Source organism: Anolis carolinensis, chromosome 2, assembly GCF_035594765.1.
Source record: "Anolis carolinensis isolate JA03-04 chromosome 2, rAnoCar3.1.pri, whole genome shotgun sequence".
NCBI lineage: Eukaryota > Metazoa > Chordata > Lepidosauria > Squamata > Dactyloidae > Anolis > Anolis carolinensis.
In genome coordinates, this window is record NC_085842.1 from 228,635,380 (window position 1) to 228,658,069 (window position 22,690).

General features: G+C 41.5%; 1 protein-coding gene across 6 annotated transcripts in view; it reads right to left on the reverse strand.

The window, feature by feature from the left end:
- The window catches only part of palm2akap2 (PALM2 and AKAP2 fusion), a 408,244-nt gene that overhangs the window by 316,797 nt on the left and 68,757 nt on the right, over positions 1 to 22,690 (reverse strand). For 3 of the 6 annotated variants that reach the window (XM_062971856.1, XM_008103436.3, XM_016991071.2), the window contains exon 1: positions 2,070 to 2,547. The exons of 1 other annotated variant lie outside the window; for it this stretch is intronic. In XM_062971856.1, the coding sequence (XP_062827926.1) occupies positions 2,070 to 2,114 (45 nt within the window). In that variant the 5' untranslated portion in view covers positions 2,115 to 2,547. Of the gene's footprint in view, positions 1 to 2,069; positions 2,550 to 22,690 lie in introns of those variants that run through there. 2 more of the 6 variants (XM_016991073.2, XM_016991072.2) reach the window with 2 other exon arrangements.

Genomic DNA, 22,690 nt, shown 5'->3' on the forward strand with positions numbered 1-22,690 from the left:
TGATAACAGGGCTTTAGTTTCATTCTTGACATGACAAACAGGAACAACTGCAGCACAGGGTTGGATTTCAACCCCAAGCGTGGAGCCCGAGCAACATCTGCACCTGTCTTTAAGACCCAAAGGAGCCATTCTTCAATCGATCCCTCTTTCCAGCTCCAAGACATCTCATCTGCTAACCTAAACTAAACCCCACAGGCACAGCTTGGTACTCAGTCAGGGTGTGTAGGAGGCCTTTATCCCCAGCTTCCCTACTTTATTCTTAAGCCAATGTTTCCAACAACTCCACATGCAGTTTCTCAGGACCCAATTCGTCCTATTGGGTAATCCCTGGCAGGCCATTTGCCTTCCCTCACCATGAAGCAAAGGAAGCCATGGCATGCTGAAGTAGGCAAAACTTTGCAAGGTTCAGAACTATACACATAATAAAAGTGAAAAATCTGTATGTGTGCATGTGGTACAGGTGTCCACTCACCCAGACAGCCTCTGACCTCCACAAATAGGCTATAGTTCCCAGTGCTGTGGAGCCACCAAGTCACTCCCTCCCAGGACATTGCAGGTTATAGTGAGTGCCACGAACATGCAGCCCAAACCCTGCCAGTGTCCTCCACAAGCACCATTCTGTCCCCCACCCAAGTGAAGGCTTTCATGCAGGGATCATTTCATCCTAGATGTTCTCTTTTTCCTCCAGAATGTCCATCTCAGGGTTCCTTAATTGGCATGACCACGCCCACTGCCTCTACCTGAATCCTTAACCCTTTCCTATGGCACACAGTTAACAGAGGACTTGATCAGCAACAAGAGGTTTGGGGAGAATTCACCATGATTTACAAGAGTTATACTTGGTCTACATCCAGAGAGCATAGTTAACCCAACCAACGATGGATCTGGACCAGACTTGCCACAGATAATGGGACTTGCAGTACCTTCAATGATACTGTGACCCTCACCGACAATGGACTATTTGAGTAGATCATGTTGCATAGAGAAGCCCCAAGACCAACTGAATATACTGCAGGGCATAGTGGAAATGGACCTTGCTTTTGGGAATTAGAATTCACCTACATCCAGAGAAACGGTGGCCTTCACCGACAATGGACTGGGACCAAACTTGTCACAGAGAAGCCCCAAGACCAATTGAACATACTGCAGGGGTTAGTGAGAATGGACCTTGATTTTGGGAGCTATAGTTCACCTACATCCAGAGAAACTATGGCCACCACTGACAATGGACTGTGACCAAACTTGGCACAGAGAAGCCTCATGATCAACTGAAGGTACTGCAGGTGTTAGTTGGAATGGACCTTGATTATGGGAGTTATAGTTCACCTCCATCCAGAGAAACTGTGGCACCCATTGACAATGGACTGGGGCCAAACTTGGCACAGAGAAGCTCCAAGACCAACTGAACACACTGCAGGGGTTAGTGGAAATGGACCTTGATTTTGGGAGCTATAGTTCACCTCCATCCAGAGAAACTATGGCCCCCACCAACAATGGACTGGGACCAAACTTGGCTCAGAAAAGCCCCAAGACCAACTGAACACACTGCAGGGGTTAGTGAGAATGGACCTTGATTTTGGGAGCTATAGTTCACCTACATCCAGAGAAACTGTGGCCCCCACTGACAATGGACTGTGACCAAACTTGGCACAGAGAAGCCCCAAGACCAACTGAACACACTGCAGGGGTTAGTTGTAATGGACCTTGATTTTGGGAGCTATAGTTCACCTCCATCCAGAGAAACTATGGATCCCACCAACAATGGACTGGGACCAAACTTGGCTCAGAAAAGCCCCAAGACCAACTGAACATACTGCAAGGGTTAGTGGGAATGGATCTTCATTTTGGGAGTTGTAGTTCACCTGCATCCAGAAAGCACTGAACCCAGCCAAGGACGGGTCTGGACCAAACTTCATTGATATTACCTAACATCCACAAACAAGTAATGCCTTCTTCTAATAACCGGGTCCCCAAACTAGTATGAAATGAAACCCAAGCCCATACAAAATGCAACTTGGCTGGCTTTCTCTCGCTTCCCTTCCATCCCCAGACAAAAGAGGCAGACTTACTGCAATCGCTTGGAGCCTTTCCTTGTGCAGTTCAGCCTCCGCCATCCTGGGAGAAGGAGGGAAGGATGCCGCAAAGAGGAGTCAGGCAGCAGGAAAAGCGGGAAAAGAGGCAAAGGAGGCCGAGGGGACTGCAGTCCAGCCAGGAGAAGCCGCCCAGTCCTCGCCAAGGAGAGAGTTAGGATCCCAGGGGTTGGCAAAAAATATCACAAGCGAGCCGAGGCAGGGGAGAAAAGACGCCGCAGAAGGCAGGCTCAAGCTCAAGGCTCACTTGCGCCGCCGGCACTGGACGAGTGCCCACCCGCCTGCCTTCCAGCTGCAGGGCTGCGTGCCTTCCTTGCTGCGCCCGGGCGCTCCTGATGCCAGCCCAGCCATCCCCAGGCGCTCTCCTTCCACCACCAAGGCAAGGGCTCGCCTGGCTGTAAGTCTTGGCTCTCTTGTCTGCGTGTATGTGTGTGCCTTGACGTCTCGCCGCGTGCTCGCTCCTCCTCTCCAAGTGCCCGGTCATCTACACACACACACACATACATCCAAGGAGGCTGGGCATCAGCCACTGGCCAGAGCAATGGCAAGCAGGGTGAAGGTGGCGCAAAGCAAAGAGATGTGTTGTCCTGCAATCCCTTTTTTAAACACTAATGTTTGTTCAGAAGTAAACACAACAACTATCAGTAACAAAATACAAGAAAGAGGTTTTCATAATATATAACACTCAAACGACAGGCTCATTCCATGCCAAGTGGTCTAAACCTTTCAACCATCATGTTCTCCAATTTTGTTCAAATTTTTGCTATAGTGCCAATCAGGTGTTAAACTAGGTACAGTAGAGTCTCACTTATCCAACATAAACGGGCCAGCAGAACGTTGGATAAGCAAATATGTTGGATAATAAGGAGAGATTAAGAAAAAGCCTATTAAACATCAAAATAGGTTATGATTTTACAAATTGAGCACCAAAACATCATGTTATACAACAAATTTGACAGAAAAAGTAGTTCAATATGCAGTAATGCTATGTAGTAATTATTGTATTTACGAATTTAGCACCAAAATATCACGATGTATTGAAAACATTGACTACAAAAATGCATTGGATAATCCAGAACATTGGATAAGTGAGTGTTGGATAAGTGAAACTCTACTGTAATGGTAAAGGTTTTCCCCTAACTTAAGTCTGACTCTGGCAGTTGGTGCGATTTCCATTTCTAAGCCAAAGACCCGGCGTTGTCCAAAGTAATGTGGCCAGTATGACTGTATGGAGCGCTGTTATCTTCCCACCAGAGCAGTACCTATTGATCTACTCACATTTGCATGTTTTTGAACTGCTAGGTTGGCAGAAGCTGGGGCTAACAGCTCATTCCGCTCCCGGGATTTGAACCTGGCACCTTTTGGTCCGCAAGTTCAGCAGCGCTTTAACGCACTGTGCCATCAGGGCCCCCCTCCATAATATATAAAACTCAAACTGCTGGCTAATCCCATGCCAAGTGGTCTCAACCTTTCCACCACCATGCTCTCCAATTTTGTTCAAATTTTACCTGTAGTGCCAGTCCCAAAATGTGTAGTGCAAGTTTCCCAACTTGTAGTGCAAGTTTCCCAAAATGTGAGGTCTCTAACTGCAATAGTTGCTGCTCCGGACCCCCTTATCTGAAGGGTAGTCAGTCAGCATCTGCATGACATTTAAGCAAATGCCATTTTTGGGGTCTAATAAAATTGAAACTAAATATGTAAGGTAAAAGGTAAAGGTTTTCCCCTGACATTAAGTCTAATTGTGTCCGGTTCTGGGGGTTGGTGCTCATCTCCATTTCTGAGCCAGAGTAGGCATTGTCCATAGATGCATCCAAGGTCATGTGGCCGGCATGACTGCATGGAGCCCTGTTACCTGCCCGCCTGAGCAGTACCTATTGATCTACTCACATTTACATGTTTTCAAACTACCAGGTTGGCAGAAGCTGGAGCTGACAGTGGGAGCTCACTCCACTCCCCAGATTCGAACTGCCAAGCTTTCGGTCAGCAAATTCAGTAGCTCAGTAGTTTAACCTGCTGCGCCACTGCGAGCTCCACATGTTAAACTAAGTTTCCCAAAATCTGAGGTCTCTAACTGCAATAGGTGCTGCTCCAGACCTCCTTATCTGAAGGGCAGTCAGTCAGTGTGTGCATGATAATTAAGAAAATGCCATTTTTGGAATCTAATAAAATTGAAACAAAATGTATAAGATAAAAGGTAAAGGTTTCCCCCCGACATTAAGTCTAGTCATGTCCAACTCTGGGGGTTGGTGCTCATCTCCATTTCTAAGCCAAAGAGCCGGCATTGTCCGGAGACACCTCCAAGGTAATGTGGCCAGCATGACTGCATAGAGCACCGTTATCTTCCCACCAGAGCAGTACCTATTGATCTACTCACATTTGCATGTTTTTGAACTGCTAGGTTGGCAGAAGCTGCGGCTAACAGTGGGAGCTCACCCCGCTCCTTGGATTTGAACCACCAGCCTTTCAGTCAGTAAGTTCAGCAGCTCAGCGGTTTAATCCGCTGCGCCACCAGGGGCTCCCAATGTATACAAATGGCTAGTAAATTGAAATCCTGTACAGTTTTTTTTCTGCTGATTCCGATGAAATTCATTTTAACATTATGGATGCAAAATCCAGGCAAACAAGTTGACTCAAAGTGTGCACCAAAATGTGTAGCGACAAATTTTGACCAATATTCAGACTTAAACCATTTCCATGCAAACAAAGACACAGACTTGAAATTTTGACCAAGCATTATGCTTGTGCTGGATTTGCAACTACCCAGCACCTATAACCACCCTGCAGGATCTCTTCAAATTTGGCACTTTTCACATGAATGGTAAAATCTACTAAAGTTCAAAGCCAATTATTTTAAAAGTGTCTACCTGAATATGCTTGTGAATAGTATCGTCTGAAAGAGAAAATTTTGTTCTACAATATTGATATGTTTTTGTTTTTCTATGAGGCCATTAAGCATCCATTTACTCAGCTCAAACTATGTTATATTTATTGCGCTAAATTGCTATGTGTGTGTGTGTGTAAAGAAATCCTCGCAGAGTTGCTTGCAAAAGATCTCTGCAAAAAGGGAGCTGAGTTTTTTGCAGAGGCAAGCCACGCCTCAAACAATGTATCGGTTTGCTGGCAGATGGCTGGGTTTTGTCAGTTGGGAATCTGAGCTTGCAGGGAGAGCACAGAAAAGACAGGCTCTCTAGCTACAGTCAAGTAGCAGTTTAAATATGCTATGCTGGATATATTGAATGCTGATTGATTAGTTATTGATCTTATGCAACTACAAGGACATTGTACGATTGCTGAACTGTTTACTTAACTTCAACTCAACAAGTAAAGTTCCTTTGTTCTTTCAATTCCTCTGCCTGGTCTGAGTCTTTTGCACATGGTGTTAACTGGACGCTGCTGGTTACGCTATACACACTCGCTAACAATATTTTGTGCATTTATGCATTATGCTTTATGCATCCTCATGGTCCTGCTAGTTACTGCATGGCTATCGGGTGTGGCCCCTATGGTGATGAGGTGCTGGTTTCAATGTGATATATAACATACATTGACCTGAGTAAATGGATGCTTAATGATCACATTGCAAAACAAAAACATATCAGTCTTTTGGAGCAAAATTTTCTCTTTCAGGTGATACTATTCACAAGCATATTCAGGCAGACTCTTTTTTAAGTAATTGGCTTTGAACTTTGGTAGATTTTACAATTTGCACCGGAAGTGCCAAATTTGCAGAGATCCTGTAGGGCAGTTATCAATGCTGGGTAGTTGCAAATCTGGAAGTATTATATTCAACACATGCATAACGCTTGGTCAAAATTTTCAAGACCATATCTTCATTTGCATGGAAATTGTTGCAGTCTGAATATTGGTCAAAATTTGTTGCAACACATTTTGATGCACAGTTTAAGTCAACCTGTTTGACTGGATTTTGCACCCGTAATGTTAAAATGAATTTCATTAGAATTAGCAGGAAAAACTGTATAGGATTTCAATTTACTAGCCATTCTTAAACATTTAGTTTCAATTTTATTTGACTCCAAAAATGGCATTTTCTTAAATGTCATGTGCATGTTGACTGACTACCCTTCAGATAAGGGGGTCTACATCAGCAACTATTGCAATTAGAGGCCTCAAATTTTGAGAAACGTAGTTTAACACCTGACTGGTACTACAGCTAAAATTTGAACAAAATTGGAGACATGGTGGTGGGAAGATTTAGACCTCTTGGCATGGAATAAGCCAACACATAAACTACTGACTGCATCTTACAAAACCCATCAAATCATAGAGTTGGAAGCGACTACAAAGTCATCCAGTGTAAACCCCTGCCATGCAGGAATACACCAAGCACTCCCAGAAGATGGTCATCCACGTGCTGCTGAAAAACCTCTCCAAAGAAGGAGACTCCACCACATTCCAAAAGAGCATATGTTCAACAGCTTTACCATCACCAGCAAAAACAACAACAATATAAGAAAGAGGTTTTCATTTTATATATCTATCTATCTATCTATCTATCTATCTATCTATCTATCTATCTATCTATCTAAAACTACTGCATCTTAAAACAACCTAATCAAATCATAAATTGGAAGAGACCACAAAGTAATCTAGTCCAACCCCCGGCCATGTAGGAATACACCAAGCACTCTCAGCATCCACACGCTGCTGAAAAACCTCCCCAAAGAAGGAGACTCCACCACACTCCAAACCAGCATATGTTCAACAGGTCTGACCAAAGCAGAATAGAATGGGACAGTAACTTCCTTCTATCTCGACACTATATTCCTATTGGTGCAGCCTAGAATCGCATTGGCTTTTTAGCTGCTGAATTACACTGTTGATTCATGTTTAGTTTGTGGTCTGAACATGAGTTAACAATTGCCTAAATGTGGTACCATACTAAATTTAAAACATATACACTAACCTAATACACACATAGTAAACACGTAACTACAAAAAACTATTCTATGAATCTCACGTTGTCTGTTGATTTTACCCCTTATTATCCTAATCCCTTTAGATAATACTGTATCACCACATCTCAGCTTTTAATAATATTTCTCTAATTTATACATTCAGATTCAAATCTTCTCCCACTGTTGTTATGAAGAAGTGATAACGTTGGTCAAAGATTTTTCCTTGATCGGCATTGTCAGGTTGTCCATCTTGGGCTATTCACAAATCTTCATCAGCCATTCTTCTTGCATCGGGATAACTGGTTCTTCTTATCTCTGCACACAGACGATTCTTGTTGCAGTTGTCATATATTGTAGCAATCTTCCATGTTTACTTTCTATAATCCTAGAAAAGGTAAAGGTTTCCCCTTGATGCTAAGTCTAGCCGTGTCTGATTCTGGGGGTTTGTGTTCATCTCCATTTCAGAGCCGAAGAGCCGGCGTTGTCTGTAGGCACCTGCTAGGTCATGTGGCTGGCATGACTGCATGGCCACCAAAGCGGTACCTATTAATCTACTCACATTTGCATGCTTTCGAACTGCTAGGTTGGGGCTAACAATGAGAGCTCACCTCATTCTGCAGGGACTTCTTTTTAGAACAACCTGCAAGAAGGCTGGTCAGAGGTGTTTAGTTCATCTGAAGAACTTCCAGACAATGTGATATACCCAGCTCTAGGTGGATTCAGTGAGTTGCATTTTGGACATCATAGTTGTTGTGTGCCTTCAAGTCATTTCCAGTTTTTGGTGACCTAAGGCGACACTGTCTTGGGGTGTTTTTGGTAAGTTTTGGCTACATTTGGAAATGTAAAGGGCTTATTTGGGAATGTCATCCTTTAGATGCAAGGCTAAAGAGGGGACAACTTCTGCTGTCCTCTAAGGCTGAAAAAAGTGATCTATCCAAGATAATCCGCCTGGTCTCCAGGGTCTTAGTTCAACACTCAATTCACTGCAAAACACTGGCTCTTCATTTTAGATACAGAGTCACTTTATATACATGTATGTCTTGTGGCTCACACATACAACTTCAAGTTGAAGTTAGGTGATCCCTCATGGTCTGATTATGATGGCCCTCCAAGTTCATCGAAAATCCCAGGGCATGATCTTTTTTTAATGTGTGGAGGTCAGTGCACAGCCGATCAACACACAGTCTTCACAGCGCGAGGGTCCCAACCAGTGGTGTGGTTAACACCGCAACGGTGGCTTCTCAATCTGTTGCAGCCTTCTTCCGCCTTCACATATACCATGTAACATGTTATCTTCTGCCTGATCTATTGTTGAGATCTTTAAATTGTGCTCAGTCTAGACCTTTCCTTGTGGGAGTGCATGGCATACATGTTATGCGTGAATATATCCTTCTTGACTTATGCCAACCCTATAAATGTCATAGGCAAGGGACTCTCAGATGTGATTTTGCCATCCAAGTTCAACCAGGACTGACCTTGCATAACTTCCAAGAGTAGTTGGGATCTGATGCATTAGGGCATCCCTCCCTTTAATTTTCACTCTTCCCTGCTCTTTTTAATTTGTGCATTTACAATTAAATGCAGATATTTTTGGAGTATGTATAAGTGAAACTGTGGATAGCAAATCTGTGGATAAGGAGGTTGTACTGTGCAAAGTAAATTTCAGAATTTTAAACCTCCTGTTATTTTAGTATAAATGTTCAGTTTGTAAAAATGTGTCAAGATTATTGGAAGGCAAGAAATGTTTTGATTTTTCCCCCACAAAAAAAGAAAAGAAAAAAGACAGAAGCCTCTGTCCAAAACACAGAATGTCCTATTATAACAGTTTGATACAGCATTAGACCTTCCTGAGAACCACAAGATCCAATTAGTAAGGCTATATTTTATTAATCAGTACAACCTATTGAATTCGTCACAGCTTAGTCGGTCTTATTCTTTGGGAAGAAGCCGCCTGCTCGAGGAAATCCATTACACAATAGGTGCTCCAAACAGAAGCAAGCGACAGCTCAGAATAGCAGACTCTTCTATTTCTAAGCCAGAATACCAGTGGCGGAGAGCCAGTTCGGACAAGAGACAGAATTAGAAACATCTGACAGACTGCAATTCTATTCACCCTTCATTGTCCAACAGGCAATCAGATTCTGGAAGGCAGGAGGGCCTGGTAAAGGGAGAATAAATAGGTGCCGTTAGACCTCTAAGCTGGTGCTGAGCTCCTTAACATTAAGATGATTCCCTGTGAGGTTGACGGCATTGGCAGCAGACCCAAGCATTAAGCGTTGGCCTGTTTCCAGGTTCATGTAGGGCGTGTCCATACGTTTGAGCACATGCACACATTTCCTTTTCAGCAGAGTTCCAGAAACAAGAAGAATTCCACAACAGGAGGAAAAACAACAGGAAGTAGTGGGGATTAAGGAGGTCTCCAAACTGGACTGTAATTTCATAGCATGATGTTATGCTGGTGAATAGATTCAATCAAGTGAGCCACAGGTTTGAGTCCGTAGGATCTGAACAAGGATGTTGAGATGGTGGTACAACTAGATTATACAATTAATCTAGTTGTCAACCACTTTTAACTACTGCAACTCAATGCTATGGAATCACAAGAATTGTAGTTTTACAAGATCTTTACCACTGAGGCCCAGGTGGCTCAGTTGGTTAATCCCTTGTGCTGGCAGGACTGATGACTTGAAGGTTGGGTTACTGACTTGAAGGTTGCCGCTTTGAATCCAACCGGGGAGAGTGCGGATGAGCTCCTTCTATCAGTTCCAGCTTCATGTGGGGACATGAGAGAAGCCTCCCACAAGGCTGGTAAAAACATCAAAACATCTGGGCATCCCCTAGGCAATGTCCTTACAGACGGACAATTCTCTCACACCAGAAGCGACTTGCAGTTTCTCAAGTAGCGCCTGACATGAAAAATAACCTTCTCTGCCAAATAGTGTTTGTGCCTCACCATTACTACATATCTCAGAATTGCATAGCATTGAGCTTTAACAATTAAATCAACTACATTAATTCAACAGTGTATGCATTCTTAGATACTTCTCCTTGAATAATAATAATAATGCAGATTCAGCCTTAGATATTGTTTTGCCAGTTCCTTCCTCTGGTTTAAAGCTTACAGCTCCTGATACTCCTTGGTAGTTTTCCATCCAAGTACTAACCAGGGCTGACCCTACTTAGCTTCCAAGATTGGACAGGATCTGATGCTTTTAATTAGCAGGGAAGGTATACTCTCTCACATCCTCTTGTTTCTGTCCCTTTGCAATCTTCACAGCAGCAATCCTGACTAGCCAATTGAGACCCGTTGACTTTGTATATGACTTCATCAAGAGGTAAAAACAAATGGAACTGTTTTCCTGAAATGAAATTGCATATGATTTTTTGGATTCTCTGTGAAGGACCTGATTCTGGAGGCGGTCATAATGAATGCCTGCACTTCAAAAATGTATACCACTGAAAATACCAGTGTGCTCGGAGGATTTGTGGGAAGGATTAACTCGGTTTGTTCCATTCAATCTCCCCACTGCATGCCTTACAAATATACACCATGGTATGCCACAGGAACTTCTGCTTTCCTTATGTCCACCCTCTTCTCTCCTCAATCCAATTTGAATTTGGTCAGCTAGTGAAAGGAGAAAAGGCCCATCAGTTAGTCTGGTCAGATATCAGAGATTTATTTAATTTTCTCAGCTGTTTTGACTTTTTGAAATGTATATTCCAGTGGAGTCAGTTTTGTAATTCATAAAGTAGTTGCCACCTGGATCTGGCAAACGTGCAACTATGCCAGGTGCCCAAAGGACTCATATTAATATGCTGTCTGCAGCCAGCTGTCAAACACTTTTATGATAGTTTTAGTACTGAACCATAACAATTAAAGTGGTGTTAATAAACTGCATTAATTCCATAGTATAAATGCACCGCAAAAGTAGTTCTGTCCTGCCTCCCTTACTTCTGTGACATCATCAGCACCCATCTTTATGACATCACAAAGACTCACCATTTTGTCTCATGTTTTGGCCTAACTCAGGGAAGACAAACCTGCATCACCTTTGTCAATCTGGAGGATATATAATGGAATCATGGCAGTTGTAGTTTCACAAGGTCTTTAGCATTCGCAGGCAGCCATGGCAGTTTGTCAGGGCATTCAATTTTTTGGATGATGGTCCAGATTTTTTGGAGGATGTTATAGAACGCCAATATGCCAATGATAACATAGTCTGGGCGCATTCAGAAAAAGACCTATAAGCCACTCTAAACACCTTTGCAGAAGCATATGAGAAGCTCGGCCTTTCATTGAACATCTAGAAAACCAAAGTACTTTTCCAACAGTCACCAGCCAATCCTTCTGCAATGCCAGAAATATAGCTTAATGGTGTAACATTAGAAAAGGTTGACTATTTCCACTACCTTGGCAGTCACTTCTCCACAAAAGACAACATTGACACTGAAATACAACACCACCTGAGCTCTGTAAGTGCCACATTTTTCTGAATGAAGCAGAGTGTTTGAGGATTGAGACATCCATAGGGATATCAAGATGCTTGTTTGTAAAGCTATTGTCCTCCCAGCCCTGTTATACGCCTGCAAAATATGAACTGTCTACACACGACACACTCAACTTCAGCGTTGCCTCTGAAAAATCCTGCAAATCTCTTGGGAAGACAGGCAGACAAATGTCAGTGTCCTGGAAGAAGCAAAGATGACCAGCATTGAAGCAATGTTCCTATGCCATCAACTCTGCTGGACTGCCCACATTGCCCGAATGCCCGATCACCATCTCCCAAAGCAGTTACTATACTCCCAACTCAAGAATGGAAAACGAAATGTTGGTGGACATGAAAAGAGATTTAAAGATGGGCTTAAAGCCAACCTTAAAAACTGTGACATAGACACCAAGAACTGGGAAGCCCTGGCCTTTGATTGCTGTAGCTGGAGGTCAGCTGTGACCAGTAGTGCTGTGGAATTTGAAGAGGCACAAATGGAGGGTGAAAGGGAGAAACGTGTTAAGAAGAAGGCACAACAAACCAACCCTTCCATCTGGAAACCAATGCCCTCACTGTGGAAGAACTTGCTAGTCAAGAATAAGGCTCCACAGTCACCAACGTATCCACCGCCAGGACACTGCACTTGGAAGGCCATCATACTCAGACAACGAGGGATTGCCTAAGTAAGGCAGTTAATGTGATGTTAACTGCATTATTTCAACGGTGTAGATGTACTTAAAGTCTTAAAGATTCTGCTGCATTTCTTCCCTCCTCTTCTTTCTTCCTCGTTTAAAATATTATGTTGGTAATGGAAATAACGCAGCAATGTATGGCATATCAGATTCACATCTATGTAAAATGAGCCTCAAAACTGTATTATGTAGCTGGAACTCATGGAACCACTGAGCTTTGCCAAAACACACAGAAAACAAACAAAAAGGACATTCTTGTTATTTTTTCTGGGCAAACAAAGAATGCATGAGGAAGGAGGGGGAGACCGAACAAATGATATTGAGCCCCATAAACATTTCTGTGTTGACATGAGTTCTGCTTGCAACCACTCATGTTACGAGAGTACTGTGAGGAAAACACAGCCCAAACATTAGGGATGTAAGGGATATTAATTTTTCCAAAAATATCAACAAGACCCAAATATAAATTATTTTCCTTAAACAACTATTGTTTCACTGATTGAAAAATTGTTCTGTTTCTAAGTCATTTTGGTTCTACACATTCATGGAGACATACAATTCACCCATTCACTGTGGATTGCCCTTATAGGGAAAGATCTGATAAATCTCATGGACCATAGAAGATTAAATATATGTTCTTTCAAAATTAACATTTTTGTAAATGTTTAAAGCTGAAACCATTCTCTGATAAACATCTTGCAGTATGGTACGGCCCTGTATCTGGAGGGGATATGGTCCTAATCTCACTGTGGAAACAGGAAAGTTTGAATAATTATACATCCTATTGAAATGAACTACTTACACTCAATGTTATCCTACATGTATTGTCTCTAAAAATGACTCAGTCCTCTATGGACCTAAGTGGAAAAAAGATGGGAGTGCAAGGGCTACAATTGTGTGACACTTCATTTTCAGTGTCATTGTAGACTGAATTCCAATCAATTCATTTTAGAATTCTCAAAATTTGAATTTCTCAAGTACCCTCTATTGCTTCATTGGATGCACCTATATGGTAGAAAGAAATAATGTAGTTGACACCACTTGAAGTGCCATGGATCAATGCTATGGTACTTCAGGATTTGTAGTTTAGTTTGGCATCAGAACTCTTTGGCAGAAACAGCTAAAGACTTTGCAAAATAATACCTCCCATGGCTTCATTCTTTGTCACATTTCAGAATGTAGTACAGAAGAGAGCACTTAAGTAGATATTCTAAATGAATGGTATAGTTATGGGGCACTGACACTGAGAACTGAGAACAGCTATGACCCAGCAGTGCTGTGGAATTTGAAGAGGCATGAATGGAGGGCGAAAAGGAGAAACGTGCCAAGATAAAGGCGTGTCAAGCCAACCCTGATTGGGACCGCTTCCCACTTGGAAACTCATGTCCTCACTGTGGAAGAACATACGAGTCAAGAATAGGGCTCCATAGTCACCTACGTATCCACCGCCAAGACACTACACTTGGAAGACCATCATACTCGGACAACGAAGGATCACCCAAGTAAGTAATTATTTATGGGCAAAATTAAATCAGCTCATTCTGTCCAACAATATAATGAGGAATAATCCTTCCAACATCCTTTGGAGGTTTGGAGAGTCCATATAAGAGATATGAAAAGGCTATAAGGAAGACAGGGGAAAGGAAAATTCAAACACATATGTGGAAGTCTTCCCACGCAATGTATTACAGTGTTCCCTCACTTATAGTGGGGGTTACGTTCCAGGACTACCCGCGATAAGTGAAAATGCGCGAAGTAGGGACTCTAGGCTTCTCCTTAGGAAGGAAGTAGAAAGAGGGAGGGAGGGAGGCAGGGAGGAAGAAAGGGAAGAAGGGAAGAAGGAAAGAAAGAGGCAAAGGAACATGGGGCCGCCTCCTTTTCCTCCCGCTGCCATTTGGGCTCCTTCTCCGCCTGCACCCGACTGAGACCACCGCCATTGTAAATCATAAGTTTTTATGATTTATAGTATTATTTTAGTGTTTGTTTAAAAACTGCGAAACAGCGAGGGCACGAAAAGCGAACTGCAAAGTAGCGAGGGAACACTGCATTTAATTCTGAAATCGCCTTTAATGAGATTTCTACCCTAGCACATCAATACACACAATGAATAAAATGGCAATATGCCTTCTGAAGTTGGTGGGAGCACTATGAGTAAGCTGCTGAGCATAAATCTCTTCTGGAGCGGTTAAACATCTTGAGACTCTTGGGCTCTATCTACACTGCCATATAATCCAGGTTCTGAATGCAGATTATGTGTTTTACACTGCATTATATGAAAGTGTAGACTCATATAATCCAGTTTAAAGTTCATAATCTGCATTCAGAAACTGGATTATATGGACAATGTAGATGTAGCCTAAGATGTAACAAGTGTGGAAGAGGAGAGATTACATAGAACAATGGGTGAAATTAGCACCAACCAGTAAGAAGATGAAGTATGGAGAGAGAAACAAATTTTCTGTGGCCTCTGGTCAATGAGACCTAAATTTTTCTATTGTTCTGATTGGGAATATTCTGGGAAAATTTACTATTAAATTCACAAGTTGTTCTTTTCCTACATTGTTGTAGTATGGCCTTCGGATCATGGGATAAGTACCCATAGTTTTATTTGTCTACTTTTGACAAAATATGGCATCTTTAGGCATTTTTATATGTTCTCCAGCATGATTCTACGATATTCTTGTGTTGGATGTCCTTCATTTTGATAGGGTTTTCTGATATCCACAGTTTCATGCAGTCTGAGAATGTATCTCCTGCAGATACAGGGGTTGTACTACGGGATAGTTTATCACTCACCCATTGCCTTTCCATAATGTTGTGGGGTGTTATCAATCAATACAGAGAGTGTAGCAAGGCCAAGTTTCAGATAACCATCTCCAAACACCATCTATATTTCCTACTATTAATTCATGCCTATCCAAGCATGAATCCCATTTATACTGCTGATTATAAACCTACAGTATCATTACAGATGATAGGCATGGCACATTTATAACATTTCTCCCCCATGGACCAATTGCCTGAGAGCATCACTGCCATATAATCCAGTTTCAGAATGCAGATTAACTGCATTGAACTGAATTATAAGAGTCTACACTGCCAAATAATTCTGTTCAATGCAATTAATCTGCATTCTGAAATTGAATTATATAGCATTGTAGATCCAGCCCAAATCACACCTGCCATATATTTGAGCCAAGGTGCATAGTACCTAAAGCTATGCCACATTTTTCAGTACATGAAGCAGAAAATCCCACAAGTAACTCTCCTATGGCAATAAAACAATAGGAACAACAAATAAGCCAACAACTTGACATTGAAAATGTGCTGTCAGGCAAATTCATATCACTTTATTTAATGGTAGGTCTATTTCAGCTCTTTGAGTACAATCCATGGGACTCTGAGAAGTCTGTGCCTATCTTCATAGTAGTAAATTAGTAGTCAAATTTAGTCTGTGCACTCAGATGTGGTAACATCACTTGACAATGTTGTTAAAAGGAAATCTGCAATGTCCTATCTTGTACTCCCACGCACTCCCTCTTTCTCACTCACATTCTTCCACCGGTTATCATGACAGGAGCTAAAAGGAAAACCATTCAAAACAGATAGAATGAACCCGACCCTTAGGAGAGAATCAATGGTTGTTGGCATCTGTTCCCAGGACAGGGACACTTGGAGTAGTGTCATTCCCCGTGTAGAAACAAAAAGGCCTTATAAGGTAAAGCTTGAGCAGGCGGCAAAATGCTCTGAAGTGCTCCTCGGTGTTGGAAATCCTCTGGGGAGTTCTTAACATACCCCTGGCAAAGATTACTGCATGTTTTATGGCAAGCTTTCATAGTAACACAACACAGATATTGTATCTTTAAATTTCAAACTTTTTCAGACTGCCTGGTCAGAAATAGAACAGCACTTCATTCCAGTTTACTAGCTGACTTGGCTGAGATGGACAAGTTAGCTCATTCACTAAAACCTTGATCAACGATACACAAATTCTGTTTAGTTCCATTAACCTGGAGTAGTTGTGCAGGGCCTGGCTACAAACCATTCTTCAAAGGTTTTGGGGAGTCTCAGGTCACATTCTCATGAGTGAATATATTTCCAGAAGATCATCAGAATGAATATTTATATAGAGTACTCACTCACATAAAAACAGAAACATGCAAACCCCTCCAGCCCCAAGTTAATAATGTTAAGTGCAATTTAACTTCCATGCTTTAAAATTATTTAGGCATGGATGAGGGCCAACAAGCCGAGCCTTGGGTTTAACTTTTGCAGATTTGGTTAATCACATATTTGAATTTATCTGATGGAAAGACCTAGGGATTGCTACAGAGGTGTTCTCTCAAATAAAAATTTGGAGGTTGTACTCATAGTTTTCCCATTTTCCTGAGTGTCCTGTACCCCCAATCCTTGCAAAAGTGTACAGTGCAGTACTATAGTATTGGCAGATAATCCTCCATCATAAATATACCTTCCTTACAGATGTTTTGTCCGTATCTGGGCAATTCATTTCATTGAGAAAACCCTGGTACTGGGAGATCATGGAACTATCTAATACCTTGCTCCCAAAATGAATGATGGAAACTGACTAATTTGATGAGGTTCAACTGAGGAAGGACTTTTTAAAGTAGTAGAGGTATAATTGCCTCTTTTATGTGAGAACTCTATTTTGTTTTAGCAATGTATTAAGCAGTCCCTCTACCTTTTCAGTCTCCCTCTGGCTTTCATAATAAGCAAGAAAACCTCATCTCTACTAGAATCCTGTCATTTGGGTTGTACAAATGGGAAGTATACATGATCACTGACCAGACCAGGTACATGCACTGAATCTGTATTAATTGTTGCATTTTGAATGCATCATCCCAAAGCTTCAATCTATTGATATTAGTGCTGTAGATTCAAAGAACCATGTGAAGAGTTCTGCACTCACAAAGAGGTTTAGATATGTATTTGTCAAACAAGAATCCCTTATGTAGCACGAGAAGCCTCTTTCGAAAATGAAAGTAATTTTTGATATGTCACCTGGGCCTGTCATTCAAAGTTTAAAAAAAAGGCCCTGTGGTATTCTCAAAGCCTCAGGCATGCTCAAAGTACCTCTTTGTGAATCTCCTTTATGCCACAGCCCTTCAAGTGGATATTATTCATTTTAAGATTTTGTGCAAATGATGTCTGATACCCATACTTGCATATTCTTAAATGAGTTCTTCTTAAAAACTTTTCTACATTTTTTAAACAAATGTGGTCTATTATACTTCAGTAAGGTCTTTGAAATTATTCAGTTCTGTTCTTCCATAGTTTTTTCATTAAAGAAATGTTATCAGTGTTCTTTGTTTGTTATCAGTGTTCATATTAGAAAAGGACCGAGGCAGTTGAGTAGTCCGGCAGCTGTATCCATGACTGGTCAGCCCTTTTTAGGATCCGCTCTGCTCACCCCACATGGGGAAGGGGCTAGAAAAGGTGCCCTAAACATAGTCTGCCTCTCCTACCCTGACTGGACTGCCGCGTCCAGAGGGTCACCACTTTGCGGCCAAAAAAGAGAAACGAACTTTGGAATATGGAATGTACGGACACTGTTGGATAACACTGACAGTGAACGCCCCGAATGCAGGACTGCTATCATTGTAAGGGAGCTGGGACGCTTTAAGATCGACATAGCAGCCCTTCAGGAGACCCGGAGAACAGGAGAGGGACAGCTGAAGGAAGAAAAAGGAGGCTACACCTTCTTCTGGAAGGGACTGCCTGAAGAAGAGCGAAGAATACACAGAGTTGGCTTTGCTATCAGAAATGACCTGATGAAGCACCTCACTGAAGCACCCACTGGCATCAACGAACGTCTCTCAACCCTCCGAATTAACCTTGCCAAAAACCAACAGGCAACCATCATATGCACCTATGCACCAACTCTAGATGCTGACGAAGACATCAAGGAAAATTTTTACTGTCAGCTGGACACCATCCTATAGGAGATTCCTAAGGAGGACAAAATCATCCTCCTGGGGGACTTTAATGCCAGAGTCAGACGGGACTCTGACCTGTGCTGCTGAAATCTTCAAAACGGGTGGACCTGAGCTGATACAACAACTCCACCAGCTCATTGAAAAGGTGTGGGTGACCGAGAAAATCCCAGCAGACTTCAAGGATGCCACCATCATCACCCTTTTCAAGAAAGGGGATAGAACAGACTGCGGGAACTATCGTGGTATCTCCCTTCTAACCTCCACTGGGAAAATCCTCGCAAGAATCCTTGCAAACCGCCTTCTCCCTGTCTCAGAGACACCCTCCCAGAATCCCAGAATGGCTTCCGTCCCTCCAGAGGAACAGTGGGCATGATCTTCACTGCACGACAGCTCCAAGAAAAATGCAGGGAACAAAACCAACCTCTGTACATGGCATTCATTGACTTTGCAAAGGCATTCGACACAGTGAATCGCAGCGCTCTCTGGACCATCCTCCAAAAAATTGGGTGCCCTGACAAATCTGTGAACATCCTGCGGCTCCTCCATGATGACATGATGGCAACACCCTTGGACAGTAACGGCTCCCAAAGTGACCCATTTAGGGTGGAATCAGGTGTCAAGCAGGGATGTGTTATTGCCCCCACCTTATTTTCCATCTTCATTGCTATGATACTTCACCTTGTTGATGGGAAGCTTCCCACCAGTGTGGAAATAATCTATCGGACAGATGGCAAGCTATTTAACCTCAGCAGACTGCGAGCCAAAACCAAGGTCACCACAACATCTGTTATAGAACTCCAATATGCCGATGACAACGTAGTCTGTGCGCATTCAGAAGAAGACCTACAAGCCACTCTAAATACCTTCACAGAAGCATACGAGAAGCTCGGCCTCTCATTGAACATTGAGAAAACCAAATTGCTCTTCCAACAGGCACCAGCTAATCCCTCTGCAATGCCAGGATTACATCTTAATGGTGTAACATTAGAAAACGTTGACCATTTCCGCTACCTTGGCAGCCACCTCTCCACAAAAGTCAACATTGACACTGAAATACAACACATGTGCTTTCTTTCAACAGCACCAGCCAGCATGCCAAGCAGCTTTCTAAGAAACATTTTAAGGAGACCTATGGATGGAAGGGGCATTGACCTGTAGCTCAGTAGAACTATTCTTCCTGAACTACCTTAAAAATCCCCTGCTTTCAGTGCTTGCAATCTCCTTTCTGCTTGCTGGTTTTGTTTCCTTAAAGCTGTTTCTACTTCTACTCTAGAGGAGAGGCAGGCTTCTCTTTTTGTTTGCTGGGATTACTATTATTTATAATTATTATTATATTTTACAAGTATTTTCTTAAGGAGAGAAAAGGAAGGAGAAAAAGAAAGTAAAAGGGTGACTCTCCGTCTCCAAGCACCCAGATGCAAGCGAGCGCACCCCAGACACCATCCTTTAGGTCCCCAACTCCCAGTCAGTCCCACTAAATAAAAAGAATCAGGATAATAAAGGAAAGTCAAAAAGATTAAATTGTGATGCCAAATAGAGGGGGAGGAGCCGAGATTGGCTCCTGCTTGCTTTCGTGTCAGGCGTGATTTCATACCTCACTGTTACGTGCTCCTGAAGTACCAAAGGTACAGAAGGAAATGGATGAAATGAGGGAAATGAAATCTGTGCACAACCTTCAAGGGGGTAACGGAAAGGAAAAAAGGAGGAGGGGAAGAAGAAGAGGAAAAGGAGGAGGAGAAGAAAAAAAAGAGGAGCAGAGGAGAGGAAAAGGAGGAGAAAAATGTAGAGCTAAAAAGAAAAAGAGGAGGAAACGGAAGAGAAAGATAATGATGGCGAAGAAGAAACATCTGAAGCTGTTTCCATATAATATTGTTTCATGTGAACAAAGTCATCTTCATGGGTGGCTTTCTGCTTTGTAGCAGTCAGAACATAGCCACTTTCTTATTAATAATTCTGGAGAGAGCTCAACTAAATCCCAACTTCCTCAAGAATTTTATTTTCTGTATAAAAATCTTTGCTTGCTTAGCTGTTTTGGTGGGTTTTTTAAATAATTTATTTGATCAGGAAACAGATTATAAGATGTAGGGGAAAACTGCCAGGTTTGGTTATGGCTAGTCCATAGATGGTCTTAGATTTGTCATTTTAATTTTGTTTCTGTTTATTGGCTCACATAATGAGAAATGTTATTAGAGATTTATCTTACTTGGTGGGGGGGACGGGACTTTAAAAGGCTTGCAAAGATATTTAACATTTTCAATAGGTTCCCTGCATCTCTTCTGGGAATCAAAGTAATGCAATTTTGAGCTTTCACATATAGTTCTGAAAGTTATTACATCCAGAGACAGGCAGAATAATATTCTAGCCAAATGTTAATTGACTAATAAATGTGAAATGATAATAAAAAATAATAAATAGAACTATGCTGGTGGGCTGCATTGACGTTTCAATTACTCCTTTATTGAGACATCAACAGAAATATGTAGTCTGGAAGGCAGAGATATCTGGCATGGCTTCCATGGGTAACAAAATATACGTGTGTGTACGTTCAAGCTACTACAGATTCTCAATGTAATAGATGTTATGGGGAAAGAAGGTAACACTTGTCAAAGATAATGTAATGGGAACTCTCTGAGGATCTACAGTTTGGGTTTACTTTAAGACACAATTGAAGATATATCTCTTCCAGCAGGCCTACTTAGTCAATTTAAACTTGTGAATTTTAATCTTCATTTTATCAGTGGATTTTAACTTGTATTTTAACTGTGTATCTTGTTGTATCTCTTTTAATAGTTTTAACCGTTTTTTAATAGTGTTTTAATGATGTTGTTTCCAGCCTTGAGCCTCAGGGAGAGGCAGGTTAAAAAATCATCATCATCATCATCATCATCATCATCATCATCATCATCATCATCATCATCATCATCATCTTAAGCATACTTTCCTGGAACCAAATTCTACTGAGATTGATCAATTTTGCTTTTAAACAAGATATGAGGGAATTCTTATCAGTCCAGGGGCCAGTTTTGTTCCTCGGGGACCCATTCACACTCCAAAAATGGATAATTTCCATGCTTTTTCAAAACTGTGCAAAGTCTAATTGAGCATTAGTTCATGCATTGTTCCAAAATATGAGACAACTTGAGCAAGCATTTCTCCCTCTTCTGTATATCACCAGTATAGAAACACAAGCTTGCTTATCATTTTCTTTATATCTCTAAAATCAGCATCATCCAACACAATAATTAATTATCTTCTGGTTGATTTACCATATTCAAAATCTTTTTTCCAATGCATGTGAGAGAAATTCTTTAAAACTCCAGATAGCACATTGAATTCCAGCAAATTCACAAAACCAAAGGATGTGTGTTCCGGAAACCAGTGTAACTGTCTTAATCCTTTTGAAGTTAATGGAATTAAGCCAATGCCAGCATTACGTGGATCACACATAGTTTTTCAGTTATGACTACTACTAAATAATATATAATTTGTATCTTTTGTGGTACTATATTTGATGTGTTCCCTACTCATTTCATGTGGCTTTTCTTGTACTACCAAAGACATATTTATGGCACATTACAAAGAAATTTGGATGACCTTTTCTAAGTGAGCAATGGGAATGGCTTGTGGCTAATTTAAGTACCATAATGTATAGCAGCCTCTGAATGCATTTAGTGTTTATTTTAGGGTGAAATAAATACCTGGTTAGCTTTATCTGCCTCCCCTCCCTTGGTGTTTGCCACATGCAGTATTTCCTTGATTATTTTATAAATTATTACTTTTGTAGTAATGTCTGGGAGAATTTAATAAATATATAAAATGTAAAAGCCTATCTAAATAAATAAATGGCATTCAGAAGAGGTGTTTTCTGATAAAGATATTTATGTGCAAAAAAATCTAGGAGTGCTTGTAAACTGTAGAATTAATTTGAACTGCTGTGGCTCAATGCTATGAAATCATGGGCTTTGTAGTTTGGTGAGACAACAGTACCCTTTGCCAGAGAAAAGCTAAAGATCTTGTAAAACTCCTAGGACTTCATGGCATTGATCCATGACAGTTACAGTGGTGTCCAACTCCATCAATTCTACAATGTATATGCACCCCTAGAGAACACTTTTCCACATAAATAACCTATATATATTGAGATTCATTCCTTTAATCTCATCAGAAGTTATGTTGGAGTCCACCAAGAGCATGGATTCTTGGACTGCCACACATACTTAGCATCTGAGTTTTTCAGCATTGCTCACATGGGCAAAAGAATACTTTCTTCTGGGATAGTCTAAGCTCTAGCCTTTCATCATTCTTCTCAAAGAAGGGGATGGCTTCTTTTTTTGGTAACAGTTACAGTACAGTACACACATTAACCCAGGCATAACCCACTCATGATTTTGGCTTAATTTTTTTTAGACTTATACATGAGTATATAAGGTAAGTATCCACATGCTGACTTACACTACACAGAGCCACGTGCCTCTTCCAACATAGTAAAAATCTTTGTAGTAAGTAGGCAGGCTTGGAAATATTTCTGGCTCCACCCTCAGATGATAT